General features: G+C 34.7%; 1 protein-coding gene, 1 long non-coding RNA gene and 2 pseudogenes across 3 annotated transcripts; 3 read left to right on the top strand and 1 right to left on the bottom strand.

Annotated features, from left to right (window-relative positions):
* The first annotated feature begins 1,481 nt into the window (after positions 1-1,481).
* LOC117929908 (LOB domain-containing protein 25-like) lies at positions 1,482-3,329 on the top strand. 2 transcript variants are annotated; one of them, XM_034850352.1, is made up of 2 exons: positions 1,482-1,909; positions 2,720-3,329. In XM_034850352.1, exon 2 carries the CDS (start codon positions 2,728-2,730, stop codon positions 3,238-3,240), a length of 513 nt encoding a protein of 170 aa, XP_034706243.1. In that variant the 5' UTR covers positions 1,482-1,909; positions 2,720-2,727; the 3' UTR covers positions 3,241-3,329. The 2 variants fall into 2 exon arrangements, with proteins under 2 accessions (XP_034706243.1, XP_034706242.1); XM_034850351.1 differs by having other exon boundaries at positions 1,485-1,862.
* Positions 3,330-11,475: 8,146 nt separating this feature from the next.
* LOC117930006 lies at positions 11,476-12,052 on the top strand (annotated as a pseudogene).
* A 308-nt stretch (positions 12,053-12,360) lies between these two features.
* On the top strand, positions 12,361-13,447 carry LOC117931401. Its single transcript, XR_004654036.1, has 2 exons — positions 12,361-12,831; positions 13,177-13,447. It is a non-coding gene; the product is annotated as an uncharacterized LOC117931401 (long non-coding RNA).
* Positions 13,448-13,595: 148 nt separating this feature from the next.
* LOC117931400 lies at positions 13,596-20,135 on the bottom strand (annotated as a pseudogene).
* Between the last annotated feature and the right edge of the window lie 3,892 nt (positions 20,136-24,027).

The following is a 24,027-nucleotide window of genomic DNA, read 5'->3' as shown; positions in this document are numbered from 1 at the left end:
AAATCATCATTAGGGTTTTCTGATCATCACAACCCTTTGCCTTCCAACAAGGTGCCAACTTAATAATTGGGACAATAGTCACCTTTTTAATTGGAGATTGATGCAAATTAATCAAAATAACCCTACCCATATAAAATATATCACAGCACATTTTTCTCAGATTAAACACTCCAATTTTATTTTATTTTATTTTTTATATTTTTTGGACTTTGGTGGGTTTTGATAATTGGGGTTTCATATAAATTTACCACCTAAAGTCTGGCAATCTCATCAGCATTCATTTTCAAACTGCACTTTAGTTTTTCATCTGACAGTTTTTGATTATATGCAAGTTGTCGCCTTGTCGGCAAGGAACAAGAAAAGATAAAGAGCGGAGAAGTGAAAATGACAGGGACCCAACTTCATTTATTTTGGTATACCGTTTTTTTTTTCCCACTAAAAAAATTCAAGTACATTTGTCTGTAACTACACTGACAGTGACTTCACACACAAGATTATACTATAATCCACATTGATACATAGCTGAAATCAATAATAGAGAAGCTCACAGTGAAATCTCTCAGCTGGGCTGCTGGGGGAGTACTCCATCGCTGATGGTTGTCCCCAATAATAGATGCCTAACACAGCCCTATTACTGTTTCCACCCGTGTGACACCCAGTACACAGAATCCATGTGCCTGCACCACATAAAAGGGAAACTACAGCTTCTTCAAACAGCTTTGATACTATACATAAATATTGGAAATCCGATTATTTTTTTTTTAAAAAAAATCATCAATACCTTAATAAGCCCGAGAACCCCCGACACCCATTGAGCTTAAGCATATCAATAAGCCAAAGAAAAAACTTAAAAGATATATATAGATAGTTGATATGATTGTATAGATGGAATTTGCAGAATCCGATGGTGATAATCGAGGACAAGATGAGAAAGTGATTAGCTATATGTATTAATGGTTTTTGCTTCTTAAATTCGAGAACAAGTGGGTAGGCCATAATGTGGGTGAGGAATGTATACGATGACTTATTAACATAAATGACAAGTACATTGCTCTAAGTAAAGTGGAACAGAAATGTATGTTTGTACAATAAAGTGGGCATGCATTGCTCATATATCACATGATATTAAGGCAAGGCAGTACCTCACATTTTGTGGTTCTCTTATTTCATCTCTCCTCCGGGAAAAGAGGAGAAAAGGAAGAAAAATGTTATGTTAGTGGATTGGATTCATCTCCCTGTTGCCCAGTGAATTATGTACAACAAGATTCTTTGAGAAAAAATGGGCTAGAATTATTTTTAGCATGTAAACCAAGATAAATAGGACCATCTTCAATTCCCTTAATTAATTCATTAAAGTACAACATAAAATCTTCAATCATGCCTCTTTCTTTGTTGTAACAGTGAAACCCTATTTTTATTATATATTGGTTTTGTTATATGATGCGGGAGTGTCTGGAGATATAACACTACTTTCCCTTTTGACAACAAGTCTCCAAGCCAGAAGTATGGTAGAGGAGAAAGAAAACTAGAGAAAAGGAATATTACCTGATAATACTATAAGGGCAGTGCCACACAGTCACAGTCATACTTTTTTTTTTTTTTTTGTAGCCCCATTTATACCTCTTGTCTTTTGCTTTCCATTCCTTCTCCATTAAATGCTCTTTGCCTCCCTGTTCTCTCATCTGCCTCACCCTTTTGTCACTGTATTTGCAGGTTTCTCCTGTCTCCTGCATCTAGGGTTTCCTCTTTGAACTCTCACATGATCTATCAAAATTCCATCTTCCAATGACTTCAACTTCTTCTTCCTTGGGAGAATCAAAGAACAAATCTTGAAAGAGATCACACAAGGGGAAAGAGAAAAGGTAACATTCTTTTCTTCTGATCAAAGAAATCTATGGATCATGAAAAGGCAAGTACAAGTAGCTTCAGCTTTGATCCTTCTATTTTCGTTTGTTTTACTCATTTATGTACGCTTGTAGTGTGAGCCATAGAAATACCGCCGTAAGACCTTAGGCTAAAGGGTTTTGCTATATGGAAATTGATAGGAGAATAGCAGATGTCCCTCTATGTGAAAAATAAAGGTTGATATTGCACCAGGCTACTGATTTCAAAAGAAAGAGATCTGTTGGTACGTATATTAGGTGTCTGAGGTTTTGCAACTGATTGCTGTGATATCTAGGAGTTTGAGGGAATGGAAAAGGACTAAGATACTGTGATAAAAATACATGTAGCCTGAATTTCAGAAAAAATGAGGCCAAATTCATCAGAATCCTGGAACAGGAGATGAGTTTTGGTGCTGTTTTCTTTCTTTTTTCTGGGATCATACCCCAGATGAAAGATTTAGACAGTAGCGCTAAATTCAGGGAAAAAAATAACAATTAGAGTGGTGGTAAAGCTACTATATCAAAGAGGACAATCTATTGATGTAGATGGTGTTTGGTGTTTGGTGTTTCTCCAGCAACCACATATATGAGAACATAAAGCATGGATAAAGCTAATGTACGGATAAAATCAATCCTAGCCCTCCCAATAAGACACAAAGTCTTTGTTCCAGTGTAAACATTAATTCTTAGTTTATTCAAGATATGATGAAGTAATTGCATTGTTTCTTTAAAAAGGAAATGATAGATTTTATTAATCTATTTTCAAGAAATTATTCTGAAAAAAAAAAAAGAAAAAGAAAAAAATTGGTTGATGGGTTCTTCCTTGCTTAATTCAGTACTGAAGATGGCTTCTTCCAGCTACTCCAACTCACCTTGCGCTGCCTGCAAGCTCTTAAGGAGAAAATGCATGCCGGGATGTATTTTTGCACCATATTTCCCACCTGAAGAGCCTCAGAAATTCATCAATGTTCACAAGATATTCGGTGCAAGCAATGTCAGTAAACTTCTCAATGAAATTCTCCCCCATCAGAGGGAAGATGCAGTGAACTCTCTTGCCTATGAAGCTGAGGCAAGGATGAAAGACCCAGTCTACGGCTGTGTTGGAGCAATCTCAGTCCTCCAAAGACAAGTTCTTCGTCTCCAAAAGGAACTAGATGCCACCAATGCTGACCTAATCCGCTTCACCTGCAATGACATGTCTTCTTCACTGTCAGGGCCAGGTTCTTCCCAGTTTGGAAGACGAATGAGTCATGGAGGTGGAGGTGGAGGTGCTTCTTTTAATCAGAATTCTGGTTTGCCTCCTCCTTATCCTTCTCCATGGGATAACAACCCTTCAGGAGACAGCCATGAGAGTTGATCAGTGAGGGAATATATAAGATTTTATGTGAATTATTATTAGGAGAAGACCCATCTAGGGTTTATGCTCTCATGGTATAATATATTATGCTAGCTATTTGTGTATGCTTCTGTATATGCCATATGGACTAGTGCTCTTCATCCATCATAGTGGATGGTTATTGAATGTTTCTGAAGTTTTTGCAGTCAGATTCTAAATGTAATATGTGGGGGTTTCTGAGTAAATCTCCAGAGCACATATATATATGAAGGTGATACCAGTAGTGGTTGGTTTGATTGATCTTGTGTTGGGTTCTTACCTACTGCCTTTTCTTGCTTCTGACATTATCAATTGTTTAAACATGTAAATAAGGAATTTCTAACTCTTAATCCATTGAGAAAGAATTTCTTTAGTTCATGGTTCATACCAACCATATCAATACACTCTTAGGAGTCAATCAGAGCTGAGCATCAATCCATCATATAATCCATCGAACCATACATATAAAATATTATTGATCATACTTTAGTTTATTCAAAGATGCTAGAATTAATTAAGGTTTAATTCTTAGAGTACCAACCTAACTTTCATCAAAATATTATATATGCAACCACCAAACTGAGAGACCAACTTTCTTTAATTGGCTGTTCATAAAGCCATTAACCGCTACTTTTAATCCTAATTAGGGTCTTGTTAGTTAAAACTGCCACATGGAAAAGACCCCATTGGTTTACAACTTGACCTTTACATGAATTAACATTAATTTTAATTATTTGGTAGCTAATGTTATTGACTAGTATAATCCGTGTTCCACTGCCCCCTTCCCATGTTCATATATCCATGTAGTCCATTAGAAATTAGCAAAGGAAAGTACAAATGGCACTGCTTCTTACTTAATTAATTTCATAATCCTCCAAAAAAATGAAGTGATGGGTAGTTAAGTCAGTAGTTAAGTTGATATGAAGGCCTAGTTGTAGGAAAACTGGCTAGTCACAAGCTCAAGTGTGAACACATGAAATCTGGTGGGAGATCTGTAGGCTTTTAACATCAGTTTTCAAGCTTTCATTAATGATTCTTTCATCTTTGCTTCTGTTCTTTTTCTCCTTGTTTTTCCAAGGAAAGTGGCACTGTAAATTTGTTGACTTTTTCTTGCTTGAATACTGCCTTTTTTTTTTCTTTTTTTTTTTGTTATGTTTTTTAACCATGTTCTGTTGCTTTGTGAGGCTTCAGGATTAGTCCACCCCCCCTCCCCCTCCTCCCCTCCTCTTTCTTCTCTCTCTCTGCATCATATCATTGTCATTGTCTGAAACAGTGGGCTGCAACAGAAGCCTACACTCTTATAGGGATATAGGATCCATGGAGGCAGTGTTTTCCCATGTGAGGGTACGTGCACCTACAGAATTATTAATTCCAAAGCATATCATAAATGGATTTTTCACCTTTATCTCTTCACCCAAGCCCCCACTCTTCACTATTTATCAGTACCCTTCTCACACATCTTCGGTAAGCACGGCCCCAATCTCTTCATGATAACAACTGATTCAATTCCCACCAGTACAGTTTCATGTCTTTCTATTGAATTACATGGATTCAGAGAAAACCCATGTACTAAAAACTTTCTTACCAGACAATCTTTCATCATCAGACATGATCTTCTTTTGGGTTGCAGAAAAGTGAATTAGAGAAGACAACCGTATCAGAAAGTGAAGAAAGAAGAGTCACACGCATGTGCGCCTACGCACATGCACCACCTTTTCTGCTAGGCATGTTCTTTCCAAGACAGGTCAAGAGACCGAAAATTGCTAGTAATTAACGGATAGATTTTGGATCTAAAATGCTTAAAAAGGATTAAGAATGACAAGAGAAGGATAATGTAAGATGAAGAAAATGGGAAGATATAAGAAAATCATCTGGAAAAAAAAATAGATAATTGGGGGACAAGGAAAGGGGAGAGGCGGAAAATTATTGAAAGGAATGACATAAAATATGCTACATGTCTCGGAATATTGTCATGCAGGAAGATGCACGCGCAGTGGCACACATGGAAAGTGTTCAAGACGTGTGAAGTGCAGAAAGATGAAGGGGTCCTAGCTAGTTGTTTCCTGCTGGGTCTTCGCTCAGTCTTCTTCTGCCCATTTGAGAATGGGTCACATCCATCCTTCTCCACTTCCTGGGCCATCCCCAACCGCCCAAAAGATCGCCCTCAACACCTCCACTGCAGTGCTACAATCTTGATTGACTGATTGGACGTCTTCAAAATTGAGCCTTTCCTCAGCTGAAAGAGAATGATATATTTCTATATATGCATAAAAGCCTTTTTTAAAGAGAAGGTGGTCTCCTCTCATCTCTCCTCATCATTCATTTTTATACAATTGGTATATATCCCATGTAGCCATACGTATGTAAATGATGAGTTTAAAACTTTTATTGAGAGCTCAGCTGTCTAACTCAGAACCGGTAGTTGAAGATTTTGATTCATATTTATCATTAGGTTAAAAAAATTTAGGGTTGATTTTATTTATCTTCCTTTTACTAAATACATCTAATTCTTATAAGTCCAAATTTAATCATACATTTTATTTATTTTGAGTTAAAGAAGAAGTGAGTGAAAATAAAAAATAAAAATAATAAAAAATATATATAATAAAATTTTAAATTGATAAAGGTTAGATATATGTAACCGAAATTTAAGAAAAGGTATAATAATTTCTTCTCCGTGCCCCTAGGCCTCCAACCACCGCTAAAACTCTAATCATTGATGTATATAAATTAGAAAAAGTACAAAAGAAAAGGAGTCCTCATGGTATCATAATTGGCTCATTTTTGGGACATTGGCTCGAGACATACATGACACACCAAACATTATTATCACATTAGTAATGAAAATTTCATTTTCTTTGTTACTTATTGACCAAATCTTTTATCAATTTTGGCTCACTCACGTGAACCCATATAAAAAATGCTTCGGTTAGAGACTTCCCCATAATGAGAGGACAATGATATTCTCTTTTGTAGTCATCTTTGGGTTTACATCATGAGATGTGTTGGGTTTTTTATTTTTGTTTTTTTTTTAAATTATTTTTCTTTTTCTTTAGTCTATTATTTGGTCCAGTAGAAATCAAAATCCTCGTTCAAAAATGCATTTATTGATTTGGATAAATTCATAATTATCGATGATTAGCGGGCTAATTCATAACTCATAATAAGCTAACTATACCATTGCCTTGTAGAATTATTGATGTTTGTTTACCTCTTGACACTTTTGACTTTTACAATATGAGATATTACTTTGACTTTAAGTATTATAATTTTGCATTACGTTGTTTTACTCCAAATCTTAAACTCTAAATCCTAATTGACAGAATTTGTTATATTTATAAGGATTATTATGTTCATTGTAAAGTATTCACCAAATCTATAAAAAAGATTGTTATTCCTAAACCATTTCGAATAATCTCAATTAGTTAGTTTTTAAAGACATTTATTCCAACATCTTTTTAGCTATGGATAATACGAGTAGTTATTTTTTTTTTGAAATTATTAGAGTACTAACTAATCCTTTTCACTATGATTTTAGAGCTGATGATAATTATATTTTTGATTTAAAAAAAAATGAATGAATTATGAACCAACTTTCTTTTAGGAAATGTAAGGGTGGTGTTAATAATATCATGTGGGGAAAGTGAAAATTGAACGTGGTCTGTCTGACATCTACTTTTAGGGGGCCACGTCTAATGTCAGCCCAAAACCACTTCCTAGTGTCCGTTTTGTGGCCCAAAACCAACTTCTAAGGGCTGCTGTTTGTTTTCATGGAAACTGCGCAAGAAAACAAGAGTAGTCTGGCATGTAATTGATGTTCTTTCCCACACGTTGAAACTTGTTCCTCATGCAAACCCTCATCGCCACCTGTCATCACCCCCCTCTCCCCCTCCTCTTTATGTCCCTCTCACTCGCTCCAAACCTGTTCCTTTCTCTCTACGCATCCCATGGTTCGAGGTGGTGACCAGAGACGCCCATCAGCCTTCAAAGTCCTAACATCATCACTCTCCTCCCCGTCGGCGGAACCCTGCTCCTTCTCTCCCTCCTGAGCTTCATTGGATCAATGATCGGCCTCACCGTCGCCACCCCGCTCTTCCTCATCTTCAGCCCTGTTCTGGTCCCCGAGGCCATCGGGATAGGCCTCTCCGTCACCGGATTTCTCACGTCGTGAGCCTTCGGAATGACGGCGCGTTCGTCGCTGTCATGGTTCTTGAATTATCTCCGGCAAGCCGCTGATTCGTTGCCGAAGCCTTTGCGAGTTGTGACTGATAAAATGGGCCAGAAAATGAAGGAAATGGGACATGAGATGCAGAAGCAGGCCCATGACGGAGGGCCCATAGTAAGGCGGTTTTTGTGGGTGGGGGAGGCCGTTATGTGGTTTAATTTCGATACTATTTTCAAATGCCCCGAAAAAAAATTTATCAAGTTAAAAATAGTTTAAAACTATTTTATTTTAACAAATATTTTTTTAAAAAAAATGCATTTTAATAAAAATCCGGTACTTAGCCATCAACGGGAACATGGAGCAAGCCACATGTCCCATGTTTAGAGTGTGTTGGGGGCTAGGTAAAACGTTTTTGCAAATAGTTTTTAAAATGCAAATTTTAACAATAATTTTTAAAAATAGTTTTTATGATATTTCACATCAAATACTGAAAAAAACTTTATTTACTTAACCGTATGGATCCATTTCAAAGTCATGAGTTTAGAGTAAACAATATTTATATTACAGACAATATTTATATATGGGAGGAAGTAAATTATTACAAATGGTATCAAAGTAGTTGTTTGATCTGATGTAAAAGTTTATTTGATTCCATAACCGATATATGTGAGAACCCTTTGAACTCAAAACAAATAATATTTACGTGGGAGTTCCTTATTAGGATTCTAATTTAGACTTCTTTTTAATAAAAATATTTTAAAACTATTTTATTTTAATTTGAAATAAAATTGTTATTGACAAAACTATAAAAAATGTTGATTGAAATTTTTTGAATGTCTTGTAATGTTTAAACTTAAAGATTTTTATGAAAATGATTATTAAATTGTATCTTCCATTTGAAATTGTATTTGAAAATTTTGATTTATGAAATTGTATCAATATTTTTTATTGGGCTTTGAGTTTACAAAAGAATTATGCTAATAATCACAAGCAATATTTGAAATTTGAGATTGGTAATCATGTTTTCTTAAAAATTTCGCCTATAAAGTTTGTAACGAGATTGAATGGGTAAAAGAAGCTTAGTCCTTGGTTAAAAGGAAACTTACTCCTTGGTTTGTAGGACCGTTTGAAATCTTAAAAAGAGTAGACATTTTGGCTTATAAAGTAGTTTTATCCCTAAGTTTGTCTAAGATCTATAATGTAATCCATATCGACTTTGAGGAATTATGTTTTAATCCCTCTCATGTTGAGAAGTTAAAACTTATTCGAATTTAGTTGATTTGACTGATTAAGAAGTATTCATTCAAATTGTAAATCTAATGGACAAAATATTACTTTTGGCTATTATCAAGTTGGTAAAGGTCCGATAGAGCAATTATAATATTTAAGAGATTATTTGGAAATTAGAGGAGGAAATGAGAGAAAAACATCCATATCCATTTTAAGACTCAAGTGAGGAGTAGGTTCTACAAGATTTAAATTCTTCAGGATTTTGAGTGTTTTTTTAGGTCATAGAATTATGATAGATTTCTAAAAAACAATTTTTTTTCTATATGTTATTTTGAATTAAAATGTTTTTTTTCTCTATATGAATAAAATATATTTTGCATGAGAAATATATGAGATTATTTTAATTGTTTATAACAGAAAAATATGGAGATATTATATTTTTTGTAAGTTCAAATACAATAATACATAATTGTTTAATTTTTATTTGTTTGGTCATAGTCGACCAAAATATTATTATTGACTTTTACATTCCTTTGTGAGGAATATAATTGCATTGAACCTAACCCAGTAAAGGTTTGGTTAGATGTTACTTGATTCTATTTATCTTAAAAATAAATGAATTTGAGGTTAGTTACTTATTTTTAAAATTTTACTTAATCAGACATTATTTATTATTTGATAATCATAATAAAAATATTTTGAAACTATTTGATTTTGATTTAATATAAAATTGTTATCAACATAAATATGAAAATTTTTGGTTGAAAATCCTTTTAATGTCTTAGGGTTTTTAAACTTCAAGGATTTTTTATGAAAATCATTGTTTGAATTATATATATTTTAAATTATATTTGAAAATTTTGATCATGAAACTATACCAATATTCCGGATTGGCCTTTGAATTAATTTCTTTTTATTGACTATTTTTCCAGTACTCTTGTTTCATACAAATACCAATGGTTAAGATGGAGATTTTTGAGTTTGAACTTTTATTTTGGTATACTATCTAAATGTTACAAATTAGTTACTATTTGAATTGTTTAAGTTTGAAGTTGTTTGATTAATAGGAAAATCTATGTTATTTTTTTTAAGTTGAGTTTTAAGAAATATAATGTGTTTTACTTACTCTGAAAAATAATTTGGTACTTAATAATTTTTCAATTACAAGATGATTATTTGAATCATTTGCACTTTAAACGTTCGAGTTTAAGAAGTGAAATGACTATCATATCCTTAAAATAGGTCTTGCATCGTGATAGAGATCACCATATTTTTTTCCTATTATGAACAATTAATGGAACTGAGTTGCAGAAACAACACAATAGGAACCAATATAAGAGGATACAAGAAATCTTCCTGACTTGTATTACTCAAATAATTAGAAGGTTACAAAAAAATTTTGTGTTCCAAGACTTCAAAATTTTGTGTAAGTCAGAGAATCAAATCCCACATACAACCTCAATATCTCTATCCCCTTTCTCTATTGCAAGAGCCTTTTTATAGCAGGCTTCAGCATCTTTAAATTTTGAATTCAAACAAGCTGTTTGTTTGGGGTGATGGTTATACAACTCTCAAAACCACCCAATCGAGCACACCTCTTTAGCCTAAGGTGCCTATTCATGTTTCACATAGCCCATATCAACAAAGCCTTCACTTGATGCTCCTTTGTTGAACTAGTGTTTGTTGCTAATGGTGTCTTTTCCAAATGGGTGCCATATAACCACCCTTTCAACTTAGCTCAATAGCCTTTCTTTCATCAAGTTAGCTGAAGAGTCATGTCCAACCCATCATTGTTACAAGGCAACCCATGTCAAACACCTTGTCCTAGCCTCTCAATCCATTTTTAATCCAGTAATGTGCCTCACCCTACACACTGATGCCTATCCTTTGTGCCATGTCTAGGTACCCATGGCACATCCAGGTTGTCTTCTTTGTCTAGGCAGCCATGGACTAACCCATTGCAAGGTCATGCTATGCTTGTAGGCCACAGGAGTCAACATGTCACTCCCATGTCATGTCCCTCACTCTACCTCCTATCAACCATGCACCACCATGTCTATAACAATGGCACCAAGTCACGTCTAAATCCTACCTTGGTGCAACAACGAGCTGTGACGTTATGTGTATAGCTTGTCATCTCCATGCGTAATGTATTACACCATTGTGTCAAGACGCCTCATATTGCACAAAGCATTGCTTCCTTGTGTTGCAGTTAGGAGGGGCAGCTGTTTCCGTGCCATTGCAACCACGGGTTGCACATTATCATATGTCATTGGAGCCATGGTGTTTAGCAAGAGCAATAATTCTCTTAAATTTGAAAATCACTTTTAGTGATTTTTTAAATTTTAAATGAATTTAGTAAACACTTAATTTCTAAAAAATTGATATCTGGAACTCAAAATTATTCTTTTCATATAAATAAATTAATAAAAATTACTTTATTTATGTTTTTAATAATATAAATAATTTTAAAAGATGGTCATAATTTAAGAATAACGTCCAGTGGTTCTTTTCTGCTCGACTCAGAAGAGAACAGGTTAGCGGGGCAAGTCTGTACAAAATCAGCCCAAAACCTCTTCCAGGCTCTAAAACCAGCTTCTTAGCCTGCTGTTTGTTTCCGGGGGAAAGGCGCAAAGAAACAAGAAAGCTGTGACACGCAATTGATTCCTTTCCAAACGCTGATACTTGTTCGCCATGCAGACCACCTGTCACCACCTTCGCCAACACCTGTCACGCTTTTCCTGTCACCCTCCTCTTTATATCTCCCACCACCACCGCTCTCCCTCGCCAAACCCATTTCTCTCCGTTTCTGTACAAATCACATGGCTGAACGTGATGAGCAGAAAGGCCCATCAGCCTCCAAAATCCTAGCTGTCATAGCCCTCCTCCCTCTAGGAGGCACCCTGCTGCTTCTATCGCGGCCTGACATTCGTGGGGTCAATGGTCGGCCTCGCCGTCGCCACCCACTCTTCCTCCTCTTCAGTCCCGTTCTGGTTCCAGCGGCAATAGGGATCGGCCTCGCCGTCACCGGATTTCTCTCGTCTGGAGCTTTAGGAGTAACAGCCCTTTCGTCGCTGTCGTGGTTCCTTAACTATCTCCGGCAATTGGCGGCTGGGATGCCGGATTATTTTCAGAGGGTGACTGACAAACTGGGCCGAGAAACGAAGGAAATGGGCCAGGAGTTGCAGAGTCAGGCCCATGAAGGCTGGGGCAAGCCGACAAAACGAATACAAATTGGGGTATGAGCTGGGCGTGGGACGGCAAGCATTTGGGCCCTGGGGTGCTCGGTGGTTGTATTTCATTTTCTACGTTGGAGAATAGATGGCTAGGTTTCATTTTGCTGTACGCGTGTTTGCTTTGAGGCATAAAATAATAATATAATATGTTTATTTTCATTTAGTTTCAAATTTTTAATGAACTAATCAGCAGTCTTTTGCAATATTTGATGACACGTCATTTCAATTTTTATCATCGGTCACACCTTTAAGACCTTTTAGATTAGAATTTGGGAATGCCTATTGTTGGAAACATTACTAGAAAACAATTTTTAAAATCTAAAAAATAAAAAATAACACATGGAAAATCTTTTATTGTTAATGATTGTCTGATTTTTTTTAAATACATTATTTTTAAAATAAATGTAAAAGATTTCCGAGGCCCGAAACAAAATACTTTCTGTTAGGAATTAGGGACAAAGGANTTGGGACATGCAGAGAGGTTGTTCCTCAAGCTCAAGATCTCCATCTTCCATTAGAAGGAGAGTAATAGCAATCCCAAACATGGAACCTAGAAATATTTTCATGCATGAAGAACCATCGAGTTGCACAAAGGATTCTAGGACTTTGTGTCCACCAGATGAAGTAGCTGACCAACTCAACTCACATAATCCAATTACAATGCCCGAAATCAGTACTCCTGAATCCCAAAAGCAACAGTCGTTTTCATTGGAACTGGATTTGCAAGAAACTTTTGAGAAAACCCCAGAAGCTGCATTGAAGAGCCCAGCTTCTGTTTTGAACCCTCCTCCCTCCTTGAAAAGGAAAACAATCAGAGATTACTTTCTAGCGTCTTCATGAAACTTACTGGTTCATTCCTCAAGACTTTTTTGTTATACAGCACTGCCATGATCCTTTTTGGTCAAGAAAAAGGTGGCAGCAGCTTTTCGGATAATTGAGAGAGTAAGTTCTTTTCTTTCTGCTTTTCTGTTTCTTTCTATCCTTTATTTTATTTCATTTTCAAAATTTGAGTATTATTTCTTAAGAAATTTGAAAAGCTTGATAGATGGTGAAGACAATGCAGTGACTAATTTTGGCTTTCCTTTAATTAAGAACCCCATTTACAAAATATGATCAAAGGAAACTTCAAATTTATTCAAAAAATCACATTTATTCAATGTGATCTAGTTCTAAAACCTTCAAAATTTTTCTGAAGCAGCATTGGAAGGGTGCACTTTTTCAAAGGAAGTCTTAACATTTTGAAAAATTTGGAATTTACTCTAGTACTGTTGGCTTGTGAATTTGCAGGGTGGTATGTGAAATGTAAAGCGGGATTTCATCATCAGCATGGCAAGAATAAAACAAAAGTATACAGATACATGTAATGAAGTTGGAAGGATTTTGATGTAGATGTTTTGTTCATTACAGGGGGTTTCATTCATTTGTACCGCAATAGGAAAAGGCAAAGTGGAAGTACAGTAAAAGACAAAATTAGGATCTCATTCCATTGTACTTGAATCTTAAGATTTATATTCTTATCCACTGATTTATATACTTGATCTACACTTTCTATGGTGGACATTGGGAGTTTGATGGATATCATTGTTTTTTCCTACCAAATCATTCAGAACTTATATAAAGACAGAAAACTGCTAGCCCATATGATTATTGTAACAATGCTATGAGTGATACAGTGAGCCGTGAGGATGAGAATGATCTCACCATGATTAAATTCAAGTGTGATATTGTGCCATCCATTTCATAAGTAAACATAGATAATATAATGACAATAATCATCAAAGATTAGAGTATAGAATTACATTTAGCTGCATGAAATTCAAAACTGATACACAGATTTGCGTTTGGAGTGGAACTGTACAGTCTGGGCAACGGAGTGTCAGCTTAGGGGTCTGGGAGGTGGAACGGTTGAGGATCTGCCAACAGAAAGGTGCAGGTAATTTTAAAGGAGGGAGAGTAATGAAAATTCTTGGCAGAAGCAGGCAACATAAAATGCAACATTAAACTTCCACACCTAAATTGAGGTCCATGCCCATTCCACCTGAAGTTCTTCTACCTAAATTTAACATGCTTGTCGAGTTTGAAAAGTCCATTTCAGAGAGTTCTACATGTTTTTGTTTTCCTGTAGTCCAATGTTATCCTCAATTGTTTCCTTTTATAAGATGATCTACAATCAAATCCTGCCAGTCCCTTTCAACCAGCTGAATCATTCTGTGGAATGGGTGATGAGTTCATATCCAAGGCAGACTAAAGCATGAGACACTAAGAACCAACTAACATCCAATAAACAATAAACTTGTGAACAAGTGCCCAATCTACTGACCTTGTAGGGCATAATCTTATTTGTTAGTTTTTCTATTGGATGATGTAGAGATCTTGTTTGGTTATGAAGTAGCGGCCAATGGCATCTCCCGGTTCCATGATAAACTGCTCCTGAAATGTTCCCATCCGATTGCTAGAAATTTCGATTGAAAGATCTTTAAAACTAGGCAAACCTTCTACTTGTACACCATCTCCACATATAAGGAACTGATTCCCAACAATAAAGGATCCTGATACACGAATGGCAACTCCATCTTGTCCATGACCACGGCACTGAAGTTTTTCCACAACATGCACAAGTCGTTCAGGAGGCCAGTCACCCACTAATGTACTTCGAATGCCTGACAAAGTAGCAAAAATATCATCTGAACCAACAGATTGTTTACCTGAGAAACTACAAAGGATAGAGGTTTCTGTTAGTAGAGGAGAGAAGCCAAAGATTGAACCACTACCAAAGTGGATAATTATAACCACTAAGCATAGAACAACATGCCACTGCACACAGTCAAAAACAAACAAATGAAGCCATTATTTATTTTGATTGAAAATTATCGGTAAAAAAATTTCCATGGAAAAACCATTTCATAGGCCTAATAGATATTGGATATATCAACATGAAGCTTGGGGAAATTTATCCCGTTTCTTCAGTAAGCTTCCTGTAAAAAAAAAAAAAAAAGCCTTTAGATTTAAAATCTATTTTTCTTTCCTGGTGTCTGTTGAAGCAAATAGGGCATAATTTATTTTCAAGATCATGAATTTACCTAATTTTGTTCCAAACGCACATGAAGCTTTCAATTAAATCTCATATGGTCGAACATCAGTAGCTAATATATTTGAATCTCTCTTTGTAAAGCTGCCAAATCTAACTTTCACTTTATGAAAATCATAGGAAAAAATGGGACAGTGAGAGTACCTGAAAGTTGAATCTTTCTTATATAAGGTCTTTGTATGTTGCCAAAGGTCATCAGGCCCATCAAAAAGTAAGTAATAGTGTATCATCAGCATCTGGTCAGCAAATGTAAGTGAAATTAGTATTTGTTGAATGCGAAGCAAAAGTGCCCGGCTTTTATTCTGAATATTGGTTTAAGCTTCAACTGTATGAATGTCCAGGTCTAAATCACTGGGTAAAGCTAGTGTAATAGTGGCTTAAATCTAAGTGATTTTTTTAAAACTTAAAGCCAAGTAATTTGAATGGATTGAAGCCATATGAAACTAAACTGTTCCTCTCTTATCTCTTAAATGTTTTATAGAATAAAACATATAAATTCCTTGCTAACATTAGAAAGGACTGAGAAGCCAATGGAAAAATTACTTTAAGACACCAAAGTCCTCCATTCCAGTTAAAGGGCACTTTTTGTGTGATGAAATTTTTTTTAATATAAACACAAATCCAAAAACGAAGTATTCATAAGTCCAAAAACTGCTGGAAGAATGACAAGCAGATGTGATTGATCATCCACAAAAAAGGGACACCAAGATGCTGCCCCTCTGTCCATTAATAGAATTAAAATGGATGGATGAGAAGAAGTTCCCCAGGGAAACCCACAACAGAAACAGAGGGTGAAAAAAATAAGGTTGCTCCAAGGAGGTTGTCAGATCAATGCATATAACCCTATACCAGAGGGAATTATTATAGAACAGTAAGAACATAGGGAAGAAAGATTATATTCACAAAATGACTGTTAAAAAAATAACCAGATCAACATTCAGGAATAGAAAACAAGAAAAATAGAACCAGACATGTTTGCATTAGATATTAGTTAAAGCTAGGCCCAAAGAAAGACAAGACAAGGGGATGATTGTAGAGATGGCTCGAGTCACTGCAATGATTGCTAGTGAATACATTATAAAGTTGTGACATGGATCCTGATTGAAAGTGCTACAAGTAGAAGGGGAACCAAAAAGAACATTGCTTGAGATAGTGAGAAAACATGCAGTGCCCTGTGGACTTGAAAGTAGATATGATTCTAAGAAGACGAAAAAAGAAAAAATTATTTGCGTTTACAACCCCAAATAGTCAGAATGACAAAAGTTAGGTTGATTGAAGCACAAGTTAATCAATGCCAAATATTGATCACTTTCTGGAAATCTTCAAAAAAGCAAAGTTGGGCTATATCCACATAGATAACTTACCATTTTGCCTGCTCTTTCATATTGTTCTAATAATTTCCCTTTTAGATTTCAACTGTCTTTATTTTGTAACCTAAAACTACTGCTACAAATAATTCCTTTTAATGGAGAAATATTGACCACAAGTTATTGGATCTTTCTAAGCACCATATATCTTCTAGTCATGGTTTAGAAATAGAAGATCAGGAACAACAACGTTCAATTTTAGGCATCAGTATGATATGAATCTAGAGCACCTGCTTTTATTGCATTACACAAAGCTTTCAATTCAAATGATTTTTGATTGGGATGATTTTAACGTAGATAACCACCCTAAATGGATCACCAAGTGGGAGTTATTATATCACCAAAAAAATAACGTCTCAGTCATAGTGGTCATATGGCCATGTTTTGCCTGTAAGACTAGAAGCAAAATAAGGTGCTCCCTTTCTAATTTTCCCATAGGTCATCTGGGCATCTTGAATTTTGGTGATCTAAACATTCATATCTATATTCATATGAAAAGAAATCCATTCAGATCCATATCCAACAAAAATGTCCCCAGGTAATTTAAATAGCATAGATGTTTGCCCCTTCCATCTATTGTAGAGCTGCCAAATTTGTACAGTTGTTAGCACATTCTAACAGGTTAATAATTGGAAAGTGCAAGGTACTTACATCTGCCAGATCCTTCATCTTTTGTGTTGGGTCAAAAATGCTTCGGACAAATGCCGTTAAATCTACTCTGGCATGCTCATACTTTGTAATAAATGGGTGGGAAAGAAGCTGCAGCCAAGGATACAAATTATACAATGTTGAGTTTGAATTATCCTCTTTTGATTTAGTTCACAATCTCTATAGAAATACTATAGTTTGAAAGCTTTGTAAAATACCATTTAAGTTACATGCCAAAATCACAGTACTAAACAACTAAGCCATGAATCAATAAATACACTGAGAGGGTATTTGGACTGCCTATCGAAATTGATTTGCCTATGTGCTTTACATGGCATCTGAACATACAATGATACAAATAGGTGCACAATATTGAAACATCAGGGTTATTACCAGAACAAGGATATAAGATCATGTATTCAAATCCTAACAAAAAAGCTAAAGGACTGATTCAAAATTCCATGGAAATTCAAATACCCATAAAGTTTCACTATCTATAAATACTGCATCAGGTATCTGCCTTTTGCTCACCTGCTCTGCTGTCGGCCTTGCATCTGCATCCTTCTGAAGGCAAGCATCAATAAATGAGCAGAACTCAGGTGAAAATATGTGTTTTGGTGGAGATGGTGATGGATCATCCAGTATCTGCCATGAAGAAACAGGAATTGTTAGTTGCAATGCAAAACATAAGAATGCCATGCATACAGAAGTAACTAATTAAATTAAACTGACAGTGTTTAAATATTTAGCATCAACCATGAATCTACAAACTTTTCAAGGTTTTGATTACTAAGAATGTCATGATTGCTAAGTACTAAATTTACATACAGGTTAAAGCAACCATTAAATTTACATGCCCATCTCCTTTTCTTCCTGTGCAGAAGAAGTCCAAACTTCAGAGATTCTTAATATGACCAACACTTCTATACAACCAAGCACTAATGCAGATAATATGTACAAAATTATTTGGTTTACACCAGATAAATACTCTAATAATGTAAGTTTATAGAATGTTTGTAAAAGTTTGAAAGCTCCAACTTCTAATTACTTGAGAAAGATAGCACAGAGAAACCTTAATCAAATAGAGAGAGAGAGAAAGAATGAGTGAGGGAGAGAGAATGTTGCAAAGCATCAGTATGTTACCTGCAACATAAGATTAACAGGTCTTCATTAGCTGTATATGGAATTCCCCTGTACCACATTCAAAGAGTGCAAGACCAAGGCTCCAAATATCAGCTGGATAAGAATAGTTCTCATTCCGAATTCGCTCAGGTGACATATATGTAACAGTTCCAACAAAAGTAGCACACTGATAAACCACATTTAGAGCAACAAACGAGATATAGTCATAACCAATATCTGTGCCCATGTAAAACAGGAAAGTAAGAACCATCAATTCAAATAAATACGCACTAAGAAAAGCATCAGCAAAGTAACTACAACAGATTGATATAGTACTAGACTTACCATTGCCACAGAATTCTCTAAGCCAGCACTTATACCAAAATCTGTTATCTTTGCTCCCCCTTAAGATTTACTAGCAATTTGCTGGCTTTATGTCTCTATGAACTAAATGTCGAACTCCATGCAAGTAGCATAGTCCCTTGAAGACAAATGCAAAATATTTAAACTTACATGAGAAAGAACATATCTTCATATATCAAACTCTGTAAGCAGAAAACCTAGCTGAACCAAAGAATTTATATTTACATTAGTAGCTTTCGAACCATAGATGAAAGAACTGGTTCTGGTATACATTCTGCACCCGTATGACATCTGCCAAGGACCCTCCATCCATGTACTCTAAAGCTATACTTATCTGCCCAGAGTCTGGAGTATAAAATGCCCATGAAACTCCACAAGCCCTCATAACAAGGTGCCTCACACAGCATCCTTCTCAGTGAGAAGCTGTTGCCTTTTCTCCTGGTATGCAAAATAGGAATGTTTATGTAAGACAATATAATAAGTGCATAATATCTCACAGCATCCATATCTCAGTAAGAAGCTTCTGCCTTTCTCCTAATTTGTGAAATGAGAATATCTGTGTAAGAAAAGACAGCATGTGACTGGTACCCTTTGCAATCTAATCTACTAATTATATTGTCAATAAGCAGAATTCTGTTAGCATTGCTGACTCTTTAGATATTTTTCATGGATCACAGGGATTGATATAGTCTAGTCAGGAATCCAAACATTGCCATCCTTCAAGACAGATATTAATGATATTGTTCATGTGTGGTGTAATAATCAAAACTAGTGGGATGTAAAACAGTAGCCAGAATGCTGTCAATCATATTGAGTTTTATGTTACCACTTATAGATGCAGGTAGCACTTAAGAACTCTGACAAATTCATTAACAGAAGAAGTACTTCTCAAATTGTACCGGAACAAAAAAATCCTTTCCCTTCACAGCATGGCAAAACACCAGGACCAAGAACCTAAGTGTGTTTTTTTTTCCTTTTTGGTTAACTGTATGTTAAACAAAACCAAACAAATCCTGAAACTGGCAATATGGAAGTTGAATATTTTTTAGTGCCTTAAAGAGTATGATACAGTATCTCAACCAATTGAGCTAACATTACTAAAAGTAGTACGTAAAAACCATGCTGCCCATATAATTCTGTCCAGTAACTATGGGAGCCAGAAGTAATAAAATGCAGATTCAAAAAACAAGTGAGATACACAAACCTTTTCAAAAATATTAATCTTCTTCAACGCAATAATTCTATGAGTGGGTATATGGATAGCTCTCTGCACAACACTGCTTGCACCACTACCTATGGCTCCAAAAATCCTCATCTCATGGGAAGCACACCGATAAGTCCTTTCTTATAATCTGCTTCATCTACTGGAGAAGATGAGCACTTTAGCAACCCGAGCTCATTTATATTGTATACTCCACATGATTTGCTCAACAAGTTAACTGTTCCACCATCCGACAGCTTCACAAAACCAATAATTTATTAGTAAAAAATCTTCATGTCGCATTGCCAAATTGCCAATTTCTCCGACAAAGAGAATCTCACCATATAAGAATCACAAGGGTCCAAAGTTGATCCAGCTGATAAGCCTTTATCGGGATCAAACAATGGTGAAAGTTTCTTTTCAATTCCTCTAATCCAGCCATGATTAATTACTATACTGGTCCTTTTTCCCTTCAAAAAAGCAAAAGAAACCATCAATGCCCCTTGATAGCTATACTGTGCATGGTGAAGCCAATCTATGAAACAAAAATGAATGAACCATCTCAACCAGACAAGCTTCAACATTATCTTATATTCAATCATGCTCCATTCGGTTGCTAAGAAATCAAAAGAGAAAAGAGTAAGTAACACTTGAAAACATACAGTTTCTGATGCTTTCATTCCCAAAAGCGCGCCACTTTTTGACTCAACTAGGCCTTTATTTTCCTTAAGTTCTTCACAACCAAACAGAGCATCAAATCCATTTCCTTGCGACTGATTCCATGCTCCATGCTTGTGACATTGTGAAGTCACAATAATTCCATCAATTCTATTGTGATTTACAAAACTATTGTGATTGGAACTTCGTATTCGTTATAGCAGTAAAATTATTAGAAATTATAATTCTTTAAATAAGGCCAATTTTCGCTTTCCAAGAGCAACCCCATTTAGCTCGATCACATTGGCTGTATACCCAAATAACGTTATCAATGGATTCCATTGCTTATCAACACACAATTAAAATGATTCAACATCTATGAATATCCCAAAACCCTCAATACAATTCTTGTAGAACTAAACATCTAATCATGACCTGCGCACACACAATTAAAAACCCTAAACCCTAACTTCAATCAAATCAGGCAATGTTTTCCATGCAAAAATTCCATCAAACAATTCATTATCAATAAAACCCTAAAATTCAAAAAGAAAATTATTGAAAATTTTATTTGCATAAAAAATAAAAATAGAATTGACAATCAAAGTTTCAAAATTTTACTTACAGTAACAGTTAGGTTTCCATAATTGGGAATTTGGTGTGTCAAGGATCACTGCTTCTGCGATCTTGGCATTCAAGGGAAGAGAATGGATTCCGTGCAGTGGAGTGCTATGCAGTTTTGGTAGGTTAAATACGATTACGTGGCGTCTGTGATTCGTTGATAAAAGTTCAGGTGCTGTAGGTTGGATGTAGATCTAGTATACGGACATCAGATACGAGCGAATCAAGCCATTGTGGTGCGTCCTTCACAGGAGGCCCGAAATTTAATGGCTTGTCAAGATCTGGTTGGATTCGGTTGGGCTTATTATCTATTTGAGATTTCAAATTTGAACGTTTCTAAAATTAAAGATAAAGTCTATACTCATTATTGGATTCATTCTTATTTTCCTACATCCCGATTCCGATAAATAAATAAAAAATAAAAATAAAAATAATAACCCGAAGAGTGAGTTTGACGGTGTTTTTAATCAAAGTGTTTTCCTCAATAGTATTTTTTAGAGAATTACCTGTCAAGTATTTTTTAAAAAAAAAAAATACTACAAGTGATTTTTTAATATTATTGATGATTTTCATATTTTTAAAAATATTTTTTAAATTCTTCAGGTTAAAAATGCTTCCTAAAATCACTGTTAAACAGATTTTAAATGCAGTTGATAACAACCCTAATTATGAAATTTTTTGTTTTAGTTTTGGTTGTAGCTAAAGCTGCTAAAATGCTTTAAATAAAATATGTGGAGTTATTTTTGAGTTCTCTAAGTTTTAACTAAACTAATACAAAATCTAGTGAGATAAAGGGTTAAAAAAAGCCAAATGGTAGCCGTTTGGATATCCCTTTTTGGCTTACTAATTGCAATCAAATGTTGCTTTTGGGGAAGTGCTTGAGTTGAAGCATCTTTTTCATCTACAATACCTTTAACTACTATTTGTCTCATTGGCATTTGTTGGATCAATTGATGTTGTCTCAAATTTCAGTTGTTCTAAAGTATTGAAATCTTTTCCTCAATCTTCTCCTTTCCATAATAATTGTTCTTTACACATTTTAGTAGAATAATTCCAATAAAAATCAAATTTTTACTTAAAAAGTATTTTGTTCAAATATGGACATCAAAGACAATATTCTTTCTTACCTATGCTAAACTTCATGAAAAATGCTTTCTTAGCTCTTATATCTAATTTAGAATCTTTCGTGTAAAAATAAGCAATGACACAAAAATATGTCAAAAAAATCATAATCATTAGCAATATTTTAGACTATACCTCAATAAGAGTTTTGCCCATAGTTTCAAGTAATGGTACATGATCGATAAGTGATATATGTAAACAATTGTCTCTAACGCAAAATTTGTTTCTCAATTCAACATTTGACAATATATATCAAACTTTTTTCAAAAAAGTTTGATTTATAATGTTTGTTACTTCGCTATATTGTGGTAAATTTCAAATTGGGAAGTGTTGACCAATGCCCTTATTTTGACATGGAAAAATAGATCGCTTTTGTATTCACCACATTTATTTAGTCTAAATCATTCGATCTTTATGGATTTTAGTAATCTTTTTCCATTTAAAAATACTCTAAAAACTTCATCCTTAGTTTTCATGACATACACCCAAACTCTTCTTAGGAAGTCATCAGTAAAATATATCGATAGAGTAGATTACAATGCCAAATTTCACACTATTTACTTGTCAAAAATTACAATACATATAAAATTTTAGTTTGTACACTTTTATATCCTTCACTAACCTTTGCATCACCAAGTTTTTTAAAGTCTTTTAACTTGTATGTCCCAAAAGCATAAGCCATGTCCAAAATTTATAGTTTTTTATCATCTTTAGTGATTATAGCTTTTGATTTAATAATTGTTTCCACCTTAAAATTGTACAAGTTATTCTTTCTTATTTCTTTTATAACCATGAGTCCATTTAACATGACTTTCAAAAGCCATATTTCATTATGATGGTGAACTATATGGACTCTAATGCTCCTTACGAGACAACATTTCTTTAAACTGACACATAGCAGACATTTGTAAAGTTTTGGTTGATCTGTCGTGAGTCTTAAACTAAATTGTGTATATTTTTATTATGTTACAAGTATTACTATTGCTCAAAAAAACAACTCCATTATATAGTTTTTCGAATTAGAAATCCACTCCTTATAGAGATACATTTGATAAGTGTTTCTAAACTCTAAATTCCATTCACTTGAGTTGCATATCAAAGATAAGCTAACCACATCAAAGCTTGACTCAACATCTCTATACTTGGCAACACATCGAAGATCATCTCACCTTATTATTCTTTGGAGCTTAGGACAATCCTTCCTCCAATGCCTCCCTTTATGACAAAAAACATATTCATCTTTTATGGATTTGTCTTTAGATTAAAAGTTGTCTCTTTCATTATTTTATTAAAAACATGTATATGATCATTCATAAACATATATTCAGTTGACATTTGAAGAAAAAAAGCTTTACCTTCAAATAGAGTTGGTTTTCTAAATTTCATATACTTACCCTCTAACGTCTTCCATAGATTTTTGTAGATATTTCCTTCATTATAGAGTAATTTTTTTTTAGCTTTAATAACACATTAATGAATAGAACTACATGCTTGATGATTGATCTTTACCCATTTTTTATCATACATGTTTTTAGATTTCTCTTTAACGGGTGAAGCCTATCTGCCATTTTTCTTTTAGCTAGTAATCAAACTTGAAAACAAACAAACCTTGATAGACTCATGTCCTTATAACAATTGTTAGAATCAAAGACTTGGTCTTCTCATATGAAAATCAATTAACTATCAATAAGCTTAAGTTAATTTTCTCTATATGAGTTAAGTCACACCAAATCTCTAGCCAACAATCTTTGAACTTACTTCTTGGGCCAACACTAAATCTCAAGGCACACAATCTCAAGTTTACATCACGAGTCAATATCAAATCTTGAGCCAAGGCATATTTTGCAAACCTAATATTTAATTATAAGTACCTCACATTGCAATTAATCGTGTATTGTACCTCTTAAACCATCATTGTTGTTTTTTTATTTTATTTTTTGCCGGAGGAG

The sequence above is a fragment of the Vitis riparia genome, chromosome 14, assembly GCF_004353265.1.
Source record: "Vitis riparia cultivar Riparia Gloire de Montpellier isolate 1030 chromosome 14, EGFV_Vit.rip_1.0, whole genome shotgun sequence".
Classification (NCBI taxonomy): Eukaryota; Viridiplantae; Streptophyta; class Magnoliopsida; order Vitales; family Vitaceae; genus Vitis; species Vitis riparia.
The sequence above is the reverse complement of the archived record's forward strand: the minus strand, read 5'-3'. Positions and strand labels throughout refer to the sequence as shown.